This window comes from Schistocerca gregaria, chromosome 7, assembly GCF_023897955.1.
Source record: "Schistocerca gregaria isolate iqSchGreg1 chromosome 7, iqSchGreg1.2, whole genome shotgun sequence".
Taxonomy (NCBI): Eukaryota; Metazoa; Arthropoda; class Insecta; order Orthoptera; family Acrididae; genus Schistocerca; species Schistocerca gregaria.
The window spans coordinates 542,883,727-542,904,372 of NC_064926.1; the positions used below are offsets into that span (position 1 = coordinate 542,883,727).

At 40.5% G+C, this 20,646-nt stretch overlaps 1 protein-coding gene across 4 annotated transcripts in view; it reads right to left on the reverse strand.

Annotated features, from left to right (window-relative positions):
- Positions 1-20,646, reverse strand: part of LOC126281158 (serine/threonine-protein kinase ULK3) — a 124,341-nt gene that overhangs the window by 43,639 nt on the left and 60,056 nt on the right. For all 4 annotated transcript variants that reach the window (XR_007551224.1, XR_007551225.1, XR_007551223.1 and 1 more), the window contains exons 3-6: positions 17,161-17,375; positions 4,399-4,625; positions 3,003-3,264; positions 2,582-2,737 (exon numbers count right to left, since the gene is read on the reverse strand). Coding sequence is in view for 1 of the 4 variants with exons in the window: in XM_049979826.1 (XP_049835783.1) it covers positions 2,582-2,737; positions 3,003-3,264; positions 4,399-4,625; positions 17,161-17,375 (860 nt within the window). In the remaining 3 variants the exon portion in view is untranslated. The remainder of the gene's footprint in view (positions 1-2,581; positions 2,738-3,002; positions 3,265-4,398; positions 4,626-17,160; positions 17,376-20,646) is intronic.

The following is a 20,646-nucleotide window of genomic DNA, read 5'->3' on the forward strand; positions in this document are numbered from 1 at the left end:
AGAAATCTGCAATGGATGGCACACACATAGTATCATATGGGCGGACCCGCTGACAGAAATGTTTTCTTGTCAGCAGCAGTAAGTGGAGCAGGCCAGTGCTCCTGCGGAGTTAGAGTGCCACAGACCTAGCCTTGCACTCATGCCGAGAGTTGAGTGCCGGATCATCACTAGCCGCCTACACCAGCCACATGCTGCGTACGTTGTTGTGCACATATCTACATGGGTTCGGATGCTCCACTTTCCATAATTCAGTTCACACGGCGAGTTTGTTTCACTTGTGGTGTTCCATTCCCCGGCTGTTACTGAGTCACCAGCAGCTGACCATGTTGAGTAGCTGCACTGTCACACTTTCTGCAGATACTAAACCCCAAAAGATCATGTGATGGTAGGCCAGAAGGCTTCTGGCTGGTGACCGAGTTGATAGATTACATAAATGCTCTACATGCTTTTTTATAAGATTTTATACTATAAGTATTATGCTGTACAATATATGTATCTCTTCCCAATGTGTCAAAAAACTACATGATAAATAAATAAATACCACAATATGAAACTGCTAGCATAAGTAGAACTCTGATAATTTGGATTCACTCATCTGCTGCACAATAAAGCTTCTAAAGTAAAGAAAATCTCTTACAGTTTATCTCTCTTGAATCAGCTGCAAGCATCATTACTTTTGTGCAACCTTTCCTTTCTCTTATCAATTAATCTGCCTACTCAGCCATGTAATGTTCTTGTTATTACCAGTATCATACTATCAAGCCAAGGTTCACAAGATTACAATTGCTTTATTACACTAGTCTCTTGTTTGGACACTAATAAAAAGGAGGGTACAGCAAGTGTAAGAAGCAAGTCCCACTAATACACATGCTGTCACAGGAAGATGAGTGGCGAGGAGTAGCCAAGTTACAACTGCAATGGACTATGAACCACCTAATAATTCATTCCACAACAAAGAAAGTGAGAGTATTCCTGGAGATTGTTATAGTGCTGCTGTACTGAGTATAGTTTGGCACTAATGCTAATTGTAACAGGAGGCACAATAATAGCAACCTGAAGTTTTAAGATTTTACTGATTTATGTCACAAAGCTCGAAACAATGGGATCAGGTACTAGTTGTGAAAACCAAAGTTAAATGCTACTTCTCCTTTGCTTGTGTCAGTTAACTTAGGTGACAACAACACCCTAATTTAATGACTTATACACTGATTTGGCAAAAGCCATGGGATAGTGATACGCATGTATACTGATGGTAGCAGTATTGCATGCACAAAGTTTAAAAGGACAGTGCAATGGTGGAGCTGTCATTTGTACTCAGGTGATACATGTGCAAAGGTTTCTGACATGATTAGTGATTATGGCTGCACATCAGGTGTCAACAGACTTTGAACGCACAATGTAGCTGGAGCTAGACGCACGGGACATTCCATTCCTGAAATCGTCAGGGAGTTCAGTATTCTGAGGACCCCATTGTCAAAAGTGTGTCGAGAATATCAATTTCAGATTTTACCCCTCACCACGGACAACACAGTGGCTGACAGCCTTCACATAACAACTGAGAGCAGTGGTGTTTGCGTGGAGTTATCAGTGTAAACAGACAAGCAACACTGTATGAAATAACTGCAGAAATCAATGTGGGACATACAACAAATGTATCTGTTATGACAGTGCAGCAAAATTAGGCATTAATGGACTACGGCAGCAGACGACCAATGCAAGTGCCTTTGCTAACAGCACGACGTTGCTTGTAGCACCGCTCGTGGCCTCATGACCATATTGGTTGGACCCTGGACAACTGGAAAACCATGGTCTTGTCAGATGAGTCTCAATTTCAGCTGGTAAGAGCTGATGGTAGGGTTAATGTGTGGCACAGACTCCACAAAGCCATGGTCCAAAGTTGTCAACAAGGCACTGTGGAGGCTTGTGGTGGGTCCCTAATAGTGTGGGTTGTGTTAACATGAAATGGACTGAGTCCTCTGGTCCAAATGAACCAATCATTGACTAGAAATGGTTATGTTCGGCTACTTGGAAACTATATGCAGCCAATCAATCATGGAATTTTTATGGATGACTATTCGCCATGTCACCGGGCCGCAGTTGTTCATGACAGGTTTGAAGAACATACTGAACAATCTGAGCAAATGATTTGGCCACCCAGTTGTCCGACACAAATCCCACCGAACATTTATGGGATATAATTGAGAGGTCAGTTCATGCACAGCATTCTGCACTGGCAACACTTTCACAATTTGGAGAGCTGTAGAAACAGCATGGGTCAGTATTTCTGCAGGGGACTTCCAACGACTTGTTAAGTCCAAGCCATGTCAAACTACTGCCCTACATTGAGGAAAAGGAAGTCCGACACAGTACTGGGACGTATTTCATAACATCTGTCAGCTCAGTGTAGTTAACTCTTTTACAGTTTGTGTTTTAACAATTCCTTCAAAGACAGGAGAGGACAGAAAAGGAGAGTGGTGGTGTGTGCAGTAATACATAGACAATAGATTCAACAGTTATTGTAGTGCTATACCTAATATATAACATGCAATAACAAAAACAAACAAATAAAATCAATTCATACTTAGTTCTTCTAAAGTTCCATCTGTGGTATGTTGACCCTTGGGGTGTTTACAGTTGTTTTCTTTCTCATACAGAAGTGTTTTCAGGTCTTCTGCTCGTCTTATATATTCATTTACCTTATTACGAAAGGCTATTTTTTTCTTGGTATCATCTTCATCTGTTTAATGGAAAACTGGTTTGTGATTAGATTTTCTGTATGTAAACTATTGCAAAACTATATTAGTTTTTTCAGTTGTGCTTAGCAAAAGCACTTATAAAAATAATAGATAATTGATCCGAAGCACACTTTCTTTGAAACTCATAAAAATATTGTACAGTATCTAGTAACCCTTAACCAAACAAAATAAAAAACAGTCTGAGTACAAAGAAATGAGAATTGAACAATATAATTGTGAAGCTTCTAAGCAAAATTCATTTCTTACCATTCACAAGAGGAACAAAATACCTCAAGGATTCACAATAAAGGTCAAATGCCTCGCTGAATTTCTGTTCAGCATCACATTTCACTGCCTTTTGTACCAGCTCCACAGCTTTCTGATAGGATTCTGGTGATGGCATGTGTTCCAGGTCAAGGAAAGGATGATTAAAAAAGGACTCATAATCAATCCTCTCAGAGGGATTATGTTTAAGAAGTCTAACAAGCAGGTCTCTGCATTCATCTGAAATGCACCCACCACGAGGAACCTGTGAATGAAGTACAGTTTAATTAGTCAAAAGACATATGGAAAGTGATCTCTTGTTGTAGTTTCTCTTTCATTCATATCTACTACTCAATACATAGCAGAGATGCTGAGTCACAAATAGGCACAAAAAAAGACTGTCACATTCCATCCTGGATTTCCCACTGTTCTGATATTTACTCCTCACCTACTGCTTCTCTATTACTGAGGTTATTAATCCCAAAATGAAATTGTTTCAGAAATCAAGTCTTCTTTCAACAATGCATTATCAAAGTCTCAGAAATTAAACTTGGAAACATTGAATTTTTGCTATTGATCTCATCCCATCGTACACTGTTATGAGTAATGAGTGATTGGTAACATAGCTGATTTTTTTTTTTTTTTGGTAACAGAGCTGATTTTTTTGCTTGTCCGGCACAATACTGGAAATGAAAAGAATGAAGTACATTGATAAATCACTGCTCTAACAGGAATACCACTTCATTTCAGGTCATGATGAATTTTTGTTAATTAACACCATGTTCCATAAATCACTTGCACAATTTCAAACAAAGTGATGTGCAACACAGCAGCTGCTTCTCCTAGCTTCATCGCCAAAATATGGTGGACTTGTATATGTTCCATTCTGTGTTTTGTCCTAAGGGTTCAGACCAATCAGATCTTCCATCATGAAATTGCAAGTGTGGTTGCTGATTTTGCAGTGCTCTGGATTTGCACAGGCTGGCGTAAATTAATTGGAATAGCAAATTCCTACCAATTTTATTTGTGTGTTGGCTACCAATTATCATTAGCTGATAACATAACACTGCAGATACCGGATTTATATGGATCAAAAGCAACCATTGTGTGTGATCCCTCTCATTTCATCCTGTATAATATATGTGATTTTATTTTAATGTGACTTCTAATGTTACATATTATCATTTTTATAACATAAATAATGTCTGATAGTCATTTAATGCACAAACTAATTCATTTCTACATATGTACTGGAAGGGTATTGGCAGGATTTTGTTTTTAATTTTCATATGAGTATACATTATAGAACTATAGCACAACTAATCATTTATTATGTATACTATATTTAGCCATTACAAAAATATATATTATGAAAAAGTACTCAAAATATAATGCCCACCTCAATAGGCATTTCGCTCTTTATCTTTTCTGCTAGCTCTTTAAAATTACTGGATGAATAAGGTGCTTGTCCAAACAGGCACTCATACATTATGACACCGACTGACCACAGGTCAACAGAGGCATCGTAGTGACGCTTCAGCAGCATCTCAGGTGCCATATACAGAGGTGAACCTCGGAGAGAGCTGTTGTAGTCTTCAGGTGACAAGTACTGGGCAAAACCGAAATCTGTGGAAACAATGAGATGCTTTGTGGAATAACACATTTTTGAATTTTAAGAATTTCAATGTGCAGCATTATCTTTACATAAGGAAGTATGTAGCATTCATACATCAGCCACCATCATGTTGTGAAGATTTCGAGGATATCAAGGTATTTAAGTGCACTGCATGAGATACATACAGGATAGACTCCAATTCATAAAAGTTACTTTGAAGATCGTCACTTCTGAGAATGGCCTTATGCACACTCCAAACTAAGGCCTTTAATTTATTCCCTGCATAAATGAGCATATATGATAGATAATGAATGTGTGAATGTGGTAATGGGGTGTACTGGTTAGTACTCCGTCTTCAGGCCACAAGTGGCCCATAGGGACCATCCGACCGCCATGTTATCCTCAACTGAGGAAGCGGATGGAAGGGGCGTGTGGTCAGCAAACCACTCTTCCGGTCATTATGAAGGCACAGCATAGGAAAGTGACACACAGGCATAGGCACCGATGAGTTCGTGCAGCACAAGATAATGAAGGTGGGAGCAGTGGAGTGGGAGAATGCAATAAAACTGTGGAAGGGGAGGCTGTGGGGAAGACAGTGTGAGCACAATATGAGTTAAATCTGGGTCCTAGGGCTGGGTGGAGGTGGGTGTGGTGCATGGAGCTAGCATCCAGCTAATAACCAGGAGAAACCTCTGCCAGCCCCTTGCACCATTCCCTCCTCCATCCACCCCCAGGACCCAAACTTCACTCATCCTAGGCCCACAGCCTCTTCCCCACAGATCCCTCTTTCTTTGTTCTTTCACATCCTCTCAAACCACTCCTGTGTCATCACTATCATGTGCTGCACAAACGCCCTTGTGCCAGTCCCTGTGCATTACTTTGCTATCCCTTGCATGTGTTGCCCTATCCCCCTTGCCGGCCACCCTTTCCCAGTCCTGCATCCCAATTTCTGCCTCTTTTGTCCCCCTGCCAACTCCACCTGACAAGACCCCCCCCCCCCCCCCCCCCCACTTGGTCTCTTTAGCTGGAATAATGGCAAATTTTCAGTCTTGTTTATGTGCCTGTCAACACCTCTGTTATTCAGGGAGATAATAGTTTCTGAGATAGAATGGCTGGTCAGTTCTTACAAAACCCTTAGTACTGCTGATAGACAAATGCAAAAGTACAAGAAACAATCCTAGTTTCTAAAACTATTCATTCCTTCCTCAGCGAGAAAGACGGAAGTGTTGGAAAAGGGTAGAAAGGATTGGTATGCCACAGAGACCACAGGATGAGAGGGAACCAAATGTTGCAAGGGCAGGGGGAGACAAAAATTAAAGTGTAAACTTGAGGGAGGTAAATAGGCAAACTGTAGTAGATTTCTAAGTACTGTGCCCACTTCTTCAGTCCCATGGTGATGACAACATAATAATAAGTAATAATGGATTAAAAGGAAACAAATTGAATACTACAGTTAAGAAGTAGGAGTAAAAGAATCAGAGAGAGAGAGAGAGAGAGAGTGAGAGAGAGAGAGAGAAGGAGAGGGGGTGAGGAATTGGAGAGCAAACGTGAAACCATAAAACTGGTCTGAGCTGCCAGAGTTGGTGGTCGTGTGTGTGAAGTGTGCTTGCTTGCGTGAATGAATTCTTTTTCTGATGAAGGCTGTGGCCGAAAGCTTATGTGTAAGCATCTTTTAGTCATGCCTGTATGCAATTTAATGTGTTGTCTTTACGGTAAGTAGCAATCTATATTTCCTATATTGCTGATATTCCAAAACTGAAATTTCCATTGTTAGATTTTTAAAAATAATTGATGTATTAAAGAAATAATACAATAATAACAAAAAACCATAAAATAATAAAACAATGTAAGTTAAGTTCAGGAGGATTGTGGGGGAGGAGGAGGAGGAGGAGGAGGAGGAGGAGGACAACGAGGTTATTAGAGATAGAGCACAAGCTTGGATTAGGGATGGATGGGGAAAAACATTGGCTGTGCCGTTCATCAAATGAGTCATCCCAGCATTTGCCTGAAATGATATAGGGAAATCACGGAAAACCTAAATCAAGATGGCCAGAAACTGATTTTGAACCACTGTCCTCTCAAATGTGACTCAGCTGTGCTAACCAATGCGCCACCTTGCTCATTAGGGTTATGGGATGAGAGGATATGCTGGAAGGCAAGTTCCCATCTCTACAGTACTGGGGTTTGGACAATACCAGCAGCCCGTTTAACGCACTCACTGAGGTCGCTTAAATCATGCCGTAGAACATCTTCAGCATCTGGATACTGAGTGCACCCAAGGTGGACAGTTCTTCTGTGTCTTTTCATCAGCTCAGACAGTTTAGTGTTGGATAATTCTACATAAAACTCTGCAATGGAATTGCGACTTTGGTTTATTTGTCTCATAACATATATAATCTAAATCATTTGATTCAGGTACAGGAGACACGTAAAACTGTGGTAGTATTTTGCTGTAAACAAAGAACAGCTGATGTTAACAAACAGCATCATAATAATAATACAATTTTGTTACATATACATACAATAAAATTTAACACTTAATTATCATTTCATCCTCTATGAATTCTTATATTGAATAGTAGCATTTCTCCGACAGAATCTGCTGTAGCCTCATTTTTATAATTTCTAGCATCATGTTATACAGGGTGTACAAGGACAAAAAGTCAATATTTTAAACAGAGATACTATAAGTAATTCTGAACAAAAAATGTTACATGAACATAGGTCCACAAGTGCTTCGTTAGGGAGGTATGGGTATTGAAAGGAACTTTAATTCTGTAAAACTGATGTGCACAACATGAACGTACACGCAATACAACTGGACCGTAATGTGATTTTCTTGCAAACAATGCACGGAAACATGCCATGTTTATGCAACACAACCTACCACGTATTATGGTCATGTGACGTACATACTACAATCACCAGTTGTTTGCGCAGTTGTGCTGTGTAAGTCGCATTGTGTAGTGCACCGGCGATAGATCAGTTAGGTATGTAGTGTATGGTGTTAACTGTTCATACAAGTGCTCCTAAAAATGCCACACATCTACATTAATCAGGAATACACAGATATGGTGTATGTTTATGGCTTCTGCGACAGTAGTGCTACCGCTGCAAGAGAAGAATACCACAGGTGCTTTCTGACTCAATGATTACCTGACAGTAGGGTGTTTATCAAAGTGTTCATCACTTTGCATGCAGCAGGCTCTCTTCCAAGTAGACATTTTTCGTACAAGTGTGCATGTCAACAAACTTCACAAGAAAAGGAAGAAATTATGGCAAGTGTTAAGCAAAGTCCCAGTACAAGCATACGGAGAATGTCCCTGCGTATGAATGTCCCACAGACACGTGTATGGGAAACATTACATGTGGAAAACCTGTATCCATTTCACACACACGTGTCCAAAGTCTCCACAATGGCGACAACACCCAACGACTTCAATTCTGTCATTTGCTTCCATACAAACTATTCACTGGCGAAGCCCAGTTTGCACAACATGGAATAAACAACACATGCAATGATCATCAATGGTCACGGGAAAATAAACACGCTTCAGTGGATAGCAATTTCCAAGTTCATTGGTGTGGCATGACTGGTAACCTTCTGATAGGTCCATTTATTATCAATCAGTGATTGACGGGAAAGAGGTACCTGCATTTTTTGGGAAATTCATTTATGGAACTATTGGAAGACGTTCCTTTAGCCATGCAAACTGGAATGTACTTTCAACATGATGGTGCCCCTCCACACGTTATCTTACATGTGAGGGACCACCTCAACCGCACCTACGCTAATCGCTGGATTCACCATGGCAGTGTTATTAACTGGCCTCCAAGATCACCTGACCTTACACCTTTAGATTTCTGTTTATTGGGTTGGACGAAATCAGAGGTGCACAAAGTGAAGGTAAATACATGAGATGAACTGCTTCATCACAACATGGACACTGCAGAATTGATTAGGAACCAACCACAGGCAAGTGAACAAGCAACACAACATGTTATTGCTAGAGAACAAAAGTGCATTGATGTTCATGGTGGGATACTCACACCTGTTCTGTGAACTGTACAACATCTATGATAACTGTTAAAGCCATTGTAAAAGATGTGGGACATCTTTTTCAACTGAATACATGGAACATGCTTGTTGTAATGCATTATATTCTAAATGCAAAGTACATAATCATTATGTAAAAATGTGTAACAGAACTACTTCTTTGTAACATTGTTTTCAAGAAAATGACGTCATGTTGCAATTGTATTGCGTATATGTTCATGTTGTGCACATCAGTTTTGCATAATTAAAGCCCGTTTCAATATCCATACCTCCCTAAAGAAGCATTTGTGGACCTATGTTCATATAAGATTTTTTGTTCAGAATTACTTATACTATCACTGAGTAAAATATAGATCTTTACTCCCTGAACACCCTGTATATGTTTCTGACCATTAACTTGTTATATATTGTCATTCCCATACACTGTGGAATCCATGCATATAATTTCAACTGGTGTGTGGGTAGCATAAAATTATTTTTATTTCTTGTGTCATGTGTGGTTAAAATGATTCTCTTCAAATAATTTTTGTCTGCTGTGTAGGAAGATTATAATTTCATAAACGTATGTGGAGGGAACAGTTAGGATTTGTAGTTTCCAAAATAATGGGTGACAAGACTCTATTTGGTGTGCAGTACGAATGTATCAGACAATTTTCTTTTGCATTTTCAGCATTCAAGATATACTTCTTGAACTTCCCCCAAAAATTCTCATATCTAATGACAGATTTAAAATAACTATAACAAGTAATTTTTCAAGTACTCAAGTTAGTGGAATTCGCTAGTCTCGAATGAAAAACAGCCCACAATTACACTAAATTATGTCTGCTGTTACGTTTACAGTTGCTGTTGTCACTGCCATGAGGAAAATAATGAATTTGCTTGTATCTGCATTGCAAATACGAAACTGCTTAGTTAATTTGATTTGAAGTCAACATGTGTATTCCAGCTTAAGCACTTGTCCATGTTCAGTCCCAGGAATTTGACCGTGTCAACTTCTTTCATAGGTTAATCATTATATAGTATTTTAAGTTACACAGATTTTCACTGTTTGGTTCTGAAATGGGGTCTTTGCAATGTTCATTTTCAACCCATTTGACTGGAACCAGTTTTCTAAGGTATCAAGTGTGCTGAATACATGTTGACTAATAAATACTGCTGTTAAATAGTTTTGCAGTTTATTTGCCTTTTATATTATATGACTACCTGTTACCTGCAGCTGTGCTTGCAAAGCAGTAGTTTTGTTGTGATTAGTTATAGTGAGCAAGCAAGCTACTGTACGTGCAATAACATCAGCTGCCGTCATATGTCTTCCTCTTCTGGTAAGCATAGCTGGTGATGTGTGTCCTTCTCTCCCAACCTCTAAGCTGTCTCAATGCACGATGTGTCAGCATGTACAGTGTCGCTACTGAGCAGTGCGTACAGAGGGGCATGGGTAGGAGCACACATCTACATGTTGTGCTATTAAGTTGCTATGTTGTTGTTGTTGTTGTTGTTGTTGTTGTTGTGGTCTTCAGTCCTGAGACTGGTTTGATGCAGCTCTCCATGCTACTCTATCCTGTGCAAGCTTCTTCATCTCCCAGTACCTAGTGCAACCTACATCCTTCTGAATCTGCTTAGTGTATTCATCTCTTGGTCTCCCTCTACGATTTTTACCCTCCACACTGCCCTCCAATACTAAATTGGTGATCCCTTGATGCCTCAGAACATGTCCTACCAACCGATCCCTTCTTCTGGTCAAGTTGTGCCACAAACTTCTCTTCTCCCCAATCCGATTCAATACTTCCTCATTAGTTATGTGATCTACTCATCTAATCTTCAGCATTATTCTGTAGCACCACATTTCGAAAGCTTCTATTCTCTTCTTATCCAAACTATTTATCGTCCATGTTTCACTTCCATACATGGCTACACTCCATACAAATACTTTCAGAAATGACTTCCTGACACTTAAATCTATACTCGATGTTAACAAATTTCTCTTCCTCAGAAACGCTTTCCTTGCCATTGCCAGTCTACATTTTATATCCTCTCTACTTCGACCATCATCAGTTATTTTGCTCCCCAAATAGCAAAACTCCTTTACTACTTTAAGTGTCTCATTTCCTAATCTAATTCCCTCAGCATCACCCGACTTAATTCGACTACATTCCATTATCCTCGTTTTGCTTTTGTTGATGTTCATCTTATATCCACCTTTCAAGACACTATCCATTCCATTCAACTGCTCTTCCAAGTCCTTTGCTGTCTCTGACAGAATTACGATGTCATCGGCGAACCTCAAAGTTTTTATTTCCTCTCCATGGATTTTAATACCTACCCCGAATTTTTCTTTTGTTTCCTTTACTGCTTGCTCTATATAGAGATTGAATAACATCGGGGAGAGGCTACAACCCTGTCTTACTCCCTTCCCAACAACTGCTTCCCTTTCATGTCCCTCGACTCTTATAACTGCCATCTGGTTACCCCTGCCACCTTTAGAATTTGGAAGAGAGTATTCCAGTCAACATTGTCAAAAGCTTTCTCTAAGTCTACGAATGCTAGAAACGTAGGTTTGCCTTTCCTTAATCTTTCTTCTAAGATAAGTCGTAAGGTCAGTATTGCCTCACGTGTTCCAACATTTCTACGGAATCCAAACTCATCTTCCCCGAGGTCGCCTTCTACTAGTTTTTCCATTCGTCTGTAAAGAATTCATGTTAGTATTTTGCAGCTGTGGCTTATTAAACTGATTGTTCGGTAATTTTCACATCTGTCAACACTTGCTTACTTTGGGATTGGAATTATTATATTCTTCTTGAAGTCTGCGGGTATTTCGCCTGTTTCATACATCTTGTTCACCAGATGGTAGAGTTTTGTCAGGACTGGCTCTCCCAAGGCCGTCAGTAGTTACACATCACGTAATTTTATGCAACAAATAGAGTGAAATTATGGATGAAACACAATGAAGATAGTATAAGCATTGTATTCATTGCTATGAATCATAGCACATATCACCCAATACAAGCATTTTAGAAATATGATCAAGATCAAAAGTCAGAGGAGCAAATAGTTTTCTCAAAGTGTAAATATTTTTCCCTAATTCACATAATATTCTTCAAATCAGTATTTTGTATTTCACACTCTATAGCAGCCTATGTTCTTCCTCGGGGTACATACTATCTCCACACCAAATTTCATAAATCAGTGAAAACACAGCAGACAGAGCTACTTTTATATTTATAGTGTCAGTGTGGATCGGTTGATAGGACACATTCTGAGGCATCATGGGATCACCAATTTAGTATTGGAAGGAAGTGTGAGGGCTAAAAATCATATGGGTAGACCAAGAGATGAATATAGTATGCAGATTCAGAAATATTCAATTACATTTTTTTCCCATTATCCAGATTTGATGAAATTAAGACTGCGTGGTGCCCCAAGCTATGTTCCAATTAACTGTAAAAACTGCTTAAAAGAGATTAGCATGTGCAAAAAGATGCAGGCATATGTGGCAGTTTTAGATAAAATTTTAAATAATAACTTTTTTCCCATGACCAGTATTTGATGAAATAAGGATTATGTGGTGCCTCATGCTATATTCAAGTTAGCTGTGATTACCCCATGAAAACCTGTCAACTAGTTTTGAAGATTAGCACATTCAAACAGATAGACAAGAAAGTTCTAGTAAAACTTTAAATCACAATCCCCACCACTCCATGATCCAATTTTGATGAAATACAACCTTTACGGGGCCCCAAACTATCTAAGTTACCTGCAACAACCCCTTTAAAATTTATCCAGTAGTTTCAGAGAAGTGTGTTTGAACACACAGAGACAACACTGTTTTACAATGGGAATGACTGCAGAGATATGAATCTTTAGGAAGGATAATGATTTGGGGAAGTCATATGGTTCAATAAGAACATTAACAAGGTGAGGAGTGGTACAGAAAGTTACATTGGCTTTTGTGTGGAAGACACAAAGGAGAGAGGATCTCATTTCATGGATTGACTTGAGAAAATCTTTGTGGAGTAATCTTTTGATACATTCAAAGCCTGACTGGTTCTGAGTACTTCTTAATTTTCTTTTGGGAAATGGTAGCTGCCTTAGTCAGAGGAGAATATTAACAAGAATATTTGTTTTTGGATAAAACTGTGACTTAGTTCCAGAAGAGGCTATTGATGCAGGTGTTGAAGGATTCAGTGGTGAAGCAGCTGCATTTGCCGCAGATGCCTAGGCTTCAGGGAAAGGAGTATTTGTGATGTAGGAAGAGTTAGACCTGTCAAAGTATAGGTATTATTGCTTATTGGTTGGTTTTTTATGGACTGAGGTTTGGATGTGGGATTCATTGAGGTGCACATCAATGTCAAGGAAGATGGCTATGGATCTGCATATAACCAAGTAAATTTGAGTTAGGAAAAGGAGTTACCTGTTGCAGGAAGAGGAGGAGTGCTTCCTCACCATTTTAGACCACAAAAATGTTATCCAAAAATCTGTACCATGATAAGGCACCGAGCTTCTAGGTCTTGATGAATGCCTCGTTCATGAGGTCCAACAAAAGGCTGGCATAGGAGGAGGCCACTCTGTTTCTCATAGCAGTCCTTCTGATTTGTACGTATGTCTGTCCCTCAGAGGTTGAGTAGTTATGAGTAAGTGGGTTAAAATCATCTATTCATTCACTCAGTGACCATACTGGCACTGAAATGGAAGATAACAGAGAAAAGGCTGAAATACTGAATTTGGTATCCTGAAATTGTTTTACCACAGAAGATCTTAACACAGTCCCTTTCACTCGTCATTCGAACATTCAAATAGCAGATATTGAGATAACCGATTTCAGAATAGAGTAACAGCTACAATTGCTTAATTGTGGAAAGGCATCAGGACTAGATGAGACATACAAGATTCTACAAAGATCGTGCAGGAGAACTTGCGCCCCCTTTATTCATCGTAGATCACTTGACCAACAAAGGACATCTATTGACCAGAAGAAAACACATATCATTCCAATTTTTAAGAAGGGCCACAAGATAGATGCACACAATTATAGACCTATGCCATTGATGTCAACCTGTTGAAGAATTATGGAAGATGTTTCATGCTCAAGTATTATGACGATTTTGGAGAATGGAAATCTCCTCTATAAAAACTACAATGGATTACACAAACATAGATCATGTGAAACTTAGCTCACTTTGTTCCTCCATGAGATCAAAACACCATAGACAACAGCACTCAAGTTGATGCCGTGTTCCTTGAATGCAGAAGGCATTGGACACTGCCTCGCACTGCCATATAGTGAAAAAAATACAAGCTTATTATGAGAGCAGATTTGCAACTGGATTCAAGACATCCTAGCAGACAGAACATTACCGTTCTTAATGGAACAAAACCATCATATGTAAAGGTAATTTGCAGAGTAACTTAAGGAAGTGTGATAGGACCATTACTGTTTACAATGTAAGTAAATGATATAGTAGAAAGTGTTGGATGCTCTTTAGGGCTGCCAATGTGTTGGATGCTGTTCATGGATGATGTGGTTTTCTATAACAAACTATCAACATCAGAATATAGCAACAATTTGCAGAATGCCCTCCAGAGAATTGATGAATGGTGCAGGATCTGGCAGTTGGTACTGAGCATAAATAAATGTATAATATTGCACATACATAGGACAAGAAATCCACTGCTGTACAGCTACACTGTTGATGACAAACTGCTGGAAACAGTACCTACTGCAAAATATCTAGGAGTAACTATCCAGAACAACCTTAAGTGGAAAGACTACATATAACAAATAGTGAGAAAAGCAAATTCCAGACTCAGATTCATAGGAAGTATCTTAAGGAAATGTAAAGTCATCGACAAAAAAAGTGGCTTATAAGGTGCTTGTTCAACCAATTCTTGTTCATGTATCTGGGATCCCTACCAGGTAGGGCTGACAGAAAGATAGAGAAGATCCAATGAAGAGTGACATGTTTCGTCACAGGATTGTTTAGCCGGTACGAGAGCATTATGTATATGCTCAACAAACTCCACTGACAGACATTACAGGAGACGTGTAGTTCATCATGGAGATATTTTCTACTGAAACTTCGAGAGAGCACTTTCCATGTAGAGTCAGACAACATATTACTACCGCAAGTCACCATTCTGGTGTCAAGCATTTAGTGTGTGCTGATGCATCAGCACAACAGGTTGTATATTTTAATTGTGTGTTATTTTATTTGTGACAAGCTGATGTCCCTGTCATGTTTTACTTGATACCAAATCACTATGTGACTTTCGGTATGTTAACAAGTAAGTACAACTAGTAACGTTACGTGATCCAATGATGACAGTGTAGATATGCTGACACAGGTCATAGTGACAGAAAGAACTACTACTGATCTTGGCTAGCTTGATTCCTCAAGAATAATATCCTCAATTATTTATTTGTTATATTCCAAACCCCATCTTCTCCTAGAGTTTCTGTCCTCTGTGGTTCCTTGTACCACCATGGAATTTATTTCCTGATGTCTTAACAACTCGTATCATCCTGTCCCTTCTTCTTGTGAGTATTATTCACACCCTGCTGATTCTGTTATGAACCTCCTTTCTTACATTATTAGTCAACATAATTTTCAGTTTTTTGTAGCACAACTTCTCCAATCCTTCGGTTTTCTTCTTTCCAGTTTTCCCAGAACCCACGACTGACTCCTGTGCAATGCTACACAGCAGACATACAGTCTCAGAAGTGTCTTCCTCAAATTAAGGCTTATGTATGATACTAGTAGACTTATTTTAGCAATTAACGCACTCTTTGCCTTTGCTAGTCTGAGAGACATGTAGCCAGGTGAATGAATGGTAAATGAACCACAGAAGTTCTTGGCTCCATTTCAGGAGAAAATGAAAGGCTGAGATGACAGCATACTGAAAGGTGAGTAGAAGGGACTAGAAGACATGCGGAACAAACAAAGGCTACCATCACTCCTGCTCAATCATCTTGGAGAATGTTTTGGGAATTAATAGCTGCCATGTAGTTTCCATAAGCACCTAGAGAAATAGGGAACAGCAAACCCCAACATATCTCAGAAAGATTAATACAACTGAGGTGTAGCACGTGGCTCAGAGGTTGTTCTCTAATGACTGTTTAGCCTGGAAAGCCATCCGTCCCATCAGCAAATAGTATATCTCGAGGTTGACAGTTGGTTTAAGAGGTTTGTGCTACACAAGAGCCTCATTTATCTGGCCCTCATTAATCTTAGTTTCCAGATTATCCAGATTAATTTTTTGTCTCCTTCTACAACTTATGGACCAAAGCATTCTGGAGAACATCAAACATGTATACAAAGGACAGATACCGGGTAAATTAGCTGAAAAGGAGGGAGAAAATAGTGTGTTTTCTAAACTGAAATCAGAAAATATCAAAGATCTGCATCTTCTTGGGATCTAGTTAATGAACTACTGATGTGGAAGTCATGGCCTGCCATTTGTCACTGCACCGCCGAAGTTTGTGAACTTGTCAACATGTCTGAAGTCCTTTAAATATTAGCAAACATTCCTGGTGTTCAGATGTAGACAACAGTAGATGCCTGGTTGCCGAACGACAATGATACTGGTTATGGCATGATAACTGAAGACAGAACTGTATTGTCACCTCTGTACTACAGTGAATGGCAGTGATGGTGACGTGAAAGTGGCATTTCAGGGAAAAATATAATGCCTCAGGTGGAGGAAATGACACAGTTGGAGAAACTAATGGCTGGAAATAGCTCCTGCTGAACTGATGTTAGTGAAACATTTATGTGATTGTGCTACACTCATATGCTACTGAAGTTTGAAACAAAAGAAACTTAAATCTTATTCCAGCAAATAAAACTGAGCAGACTATGATAACCATAAAGTTTAAGTATAAAGAAGTGTTTTTTGTTGTTGCCAAAATAAACAGACTGCATAATGTAGTACACGTTAGTGTTTTTGCATTTAGTAGAATATTGCCAGATATCAGGATTTTCGGAATTCAGATTACATCCAGTCCCACCTAGTCCAGATAAATGAGGCTCTAGTGTACATTTACTTTCCAGAAGGTGAAGCAACTATTACTGTTATTTGTGAGAGAAAAATTTTACTGTAGAACTGCATAGTGACTGCTGAAGTATGCCCACTGCTTAAGGCTGTAGAAAACTTGCGGGGCTCGTGAATCCACAGTTTAGAAATTCAACTGTTTCCAGCCAATATGACCCATGAAAAAAACTTTCCCACTCCCCCCCCCCCCCCTCTCTCTCTCTCTCCTATCCCTCTGTTAGCAACATAGGGTGCTGCTAGCAGAATGTTGAATCACCACCTGAGAACATCACAGATCTGTATTGTGCTGAGGAAGTTTTAGACTACACGTAAGTGTTATGCAAACCACCACAATGGGTGCACAAAATATATAACAGCAAACAACTGTGGGCCAGCAACAACACAAATAATCTATTTTATAAAGTTCTAAAGAACATCAATAAATCACCTTTTTTCTGAGTAAATACCTGCAAGTTTTAAGATTAATTTTGGAGTGGATGTTAGGAGAAGATTCTGTGGCTTCAAGTCCATATGACAGACATTGTGAGATCTGAGAAATTTTAGAGCTACAGCCAGCTGCTGTAGAAACTTCCTGCATACTGTCTCTGGTAATTTTCTGCGTTTGCGTATGAAACAAGACAAGTCTCCACCATTGCAGTACTCCATGACAATGTAGATGTTCCTAGAGGGAGATAAATAGATTTTCCATCAAAGAAACACTGTTTTTATAAATTAAATCACAGAATAAAAAAATGTTGTCGGTTTCCAGTTGGTGCATAGAAAAAACAGAATTAGTTTAAAATGTTATGAAATACCAATCCCTATGAGCTCAATATTTTGTATCTCCTACTTAATGCATACTTTTACCTCACACAGAGTTTCTTTGCTATTGTAATTGGCCCAAGAGTACTGAAGGCATTTGTTTTAATTGCTTTGTATTCTGTTTTCATTGTTTTGTGTCCTATTTATGACTCTTAGCATGTGTAATGTGCTACTTATTCTATGCCATTTCCTTATAGAGAAATATGTCCTGCATAGTTAACTGAGAGCATTATTTGTTCAATAATGTATGGAAAGTTCTGGTTGAGAATTTCGAATTATTTAGGAATAAAGGACATGACTCACTGAAAGGCACAAGTGATGCAACATTGATGAGTACACAAATAAAAGGTACTGAGTTTTCCTAGCTTTTGGAATGACCTTCCTTTTTCAAGCATGTAGGAGAAACGCGTGAGCGGGCGTCCACACACACACACACACACACACACACACACACACACACACACACACACACACGTCTGTCTCCCTACATTGTACTCAGTTGACTTCCAGCTCTTTCCTGGCCCACAATGTGAGGTGGGGGTGCAGGGTGGGGAGGGGTGGGGTGAGGGATGAAGAGAGGTGAGAGGTAGGGAGAGGGTTGGTGGGAAGCATTTGGTGGCTCGTGGGAGAGAGGGGAGCCATCTGTGAGCTAGCTAGGGGCACAGGTAGAGGCAGCAGGTGGCAGAGAGCTGGGCATGCGATTTGAAAGTCTAGGGCATATGATAGCAGCACACAACTAGCTGACACGAATTGGGGAGGTCAAGGGTTCTGAAGTAGGGGTATGTACACACACACACACACACACACACACACACACACACACACACACACTATTGGGTGGGGGGACGGAGAGCCACCTTAGGTTTAGGCCAGGGAAGTTATGGGAGTGAAAGATGTGCTGCAAGGATACTCCCATCTGTGCAGTTCAGAAAAGCTGCTAGTGGAGGTGGTGGGAAGGATCCAGAGGGTGGCATGGATTGTGAGGCAGCCATTGAAATCTTGCATGTTATACTCTGCTGCATGTTGTGCCCCTGGGTGATCCACTTGTTTTTGGCAACAGTTTGGTGGTGGCTCTTCATTCTATTTGAGCGCTGATTGGTTATGATCCCAACATAAAAGGCTGTGGAGTGGTTGTAGCAGAGCTGGTACATAAAAATGGCTGCTTTCAGAGGTTTCCCAGCCTCTGTGAGGTAGGATAAGCCTGTGATGGGACTGGAGTAGATGGTATGAATGGATGGATTGGGCAGGTCCTGCATCAGGGTATTCCACAAGAGTACGAGTCCTGTGACAGGGGATTGGCGGTGGCATAAGGATGGACTAGGAAGTTGTGTAGATTGGGTGGGTGGGTGGGTGGCAGAACACCAATTTGGGAGGGGATGTAACTACCTTGTGGGGGGGGGGGGGGAGGGAGGGACTTCTTTGTGGTTCTTTCTTGGGATGGATGTGAGGATCAGGTGTGTGGTGTGTGTGGGAATATGGCACAGGAGATCTGTTTGTGAATTAGGTCACGGGGGAGGGGGGGGGGGGGGTATGGGGGGGGGGGGTATTGCCTGTCTATCAAGGCCTTTGTGAGGCCTTCAGCAAACACGGTCAGGGATTTCTCGTCACTGCAACTTTTCTGAGATGTGCAGATGGGAGCTATTCTTACAGTGCATTCTTTGCTCCCATAGCCTACCTGGCCTAAAGCTAAGGTAACTCGCTGTCTCCCAACTACCAACACAATAGTGTGTGTGTGTGTGTGTGTGTGTGTGTGTGTGTGTGTGTGTACACACACCATCCCCTACCCCAATATCCCTGCCAAATCTGTGTCAGATAGATGTGTGCTGCAATCACGCCCTAGTGTATCACATTGCGTGCCCAGTCATCTACCAACTGCACTCCCCCTCCCCCCAACCTGCACCCCTTCCCAGCCCACAGATGGCTCCCCACTCTCTCATGATCCACTAGATACTTCCCTCTTAACTCTCTCTCGGTCTCCCACCTCTCTCCATCACTCATCCCACCCCACCCTGCACCCCAACCTCACCCCAGTACACTCATTGTGTGCCAGTAAAGAGCTGGCAGTCAACTGAGCACAATATAGGGAGACAGACATACGCGTGTGTGTGTGTGTGTGTGTGTGTGTGTGTGTGTGTGTGTGTGTGTGTGCACGTGTGCGTGCGCGTGAGCACATGTTTCTCCAACAAGATTGAAGAAGGAAGTTCATTCAGAAAGCTAACAAAGGTGTTTGGCAGGTAAATTTTGGATGGAATTTCTACAAGGAAGACGATTTCAATATATGCATTATGTCACTGGGACCTGAATTTGGGATGGAAATGTTATACAGGGTGTTACAAAAAGGTACAGCCAAACTTTTAGGAAACATTCCTCACACACAAAGAAAGAAAATATGTTATGTGGACATGTGTCCAGAAACGTTTACTTTCCATGTTAGAGCTCATTTTATTACTTCTCTTCAAATCACATTAATCATGGAATGGAAACACACAGCAACAGAATGTACCAGCATGACTTCAAACACTTTGTTACAGGAAATGTTCAAAATGTCCTCCATTAGCGAGGATACATGCATCCACCCTCCGTCACATGGAATCCCTCATGCACTGATGCAGCTCTGGAGAATGGTGTATTGTATCACAGCCGTCCACAATACGAGCACAAAGAGTCTCTACATTTGGTACCGGGGTTGCGTAGACAAGAGCTTTCAAATGCCCCCATAAATGAAAGTCAAAAGGGTTGAGGTCAGGAGAGTGTGGAGGCCATGGAATTGGTCCACCTCTACCAATCCATCGCTCACCAAATCTGTTGTTGAGAAGCGTACAAACACTTCAACTGAAATGCGCAGGAGCTCCATCGTGCATGAAGCACATGTTGTGTCGTACTTGTAAAGGCACATGTTCTAGCAGCACAGGTAGAGTATCCCATATAAAATCATGATAACGTGCTCCACTGAGCGTAGGCGGAAAAACATGGGGCCCAATCAAGACATCACCAACAATGCGTGCCCAAACGCTCACAGAAAATCTGTGTTGATGACGTGATTGCACAATTACGTCCAGATTCTCGTCAGTCCACACATGTTGACTGTGAAAATTTACAATTTGATCACGTTGGAATGAAGCCTCATCCAT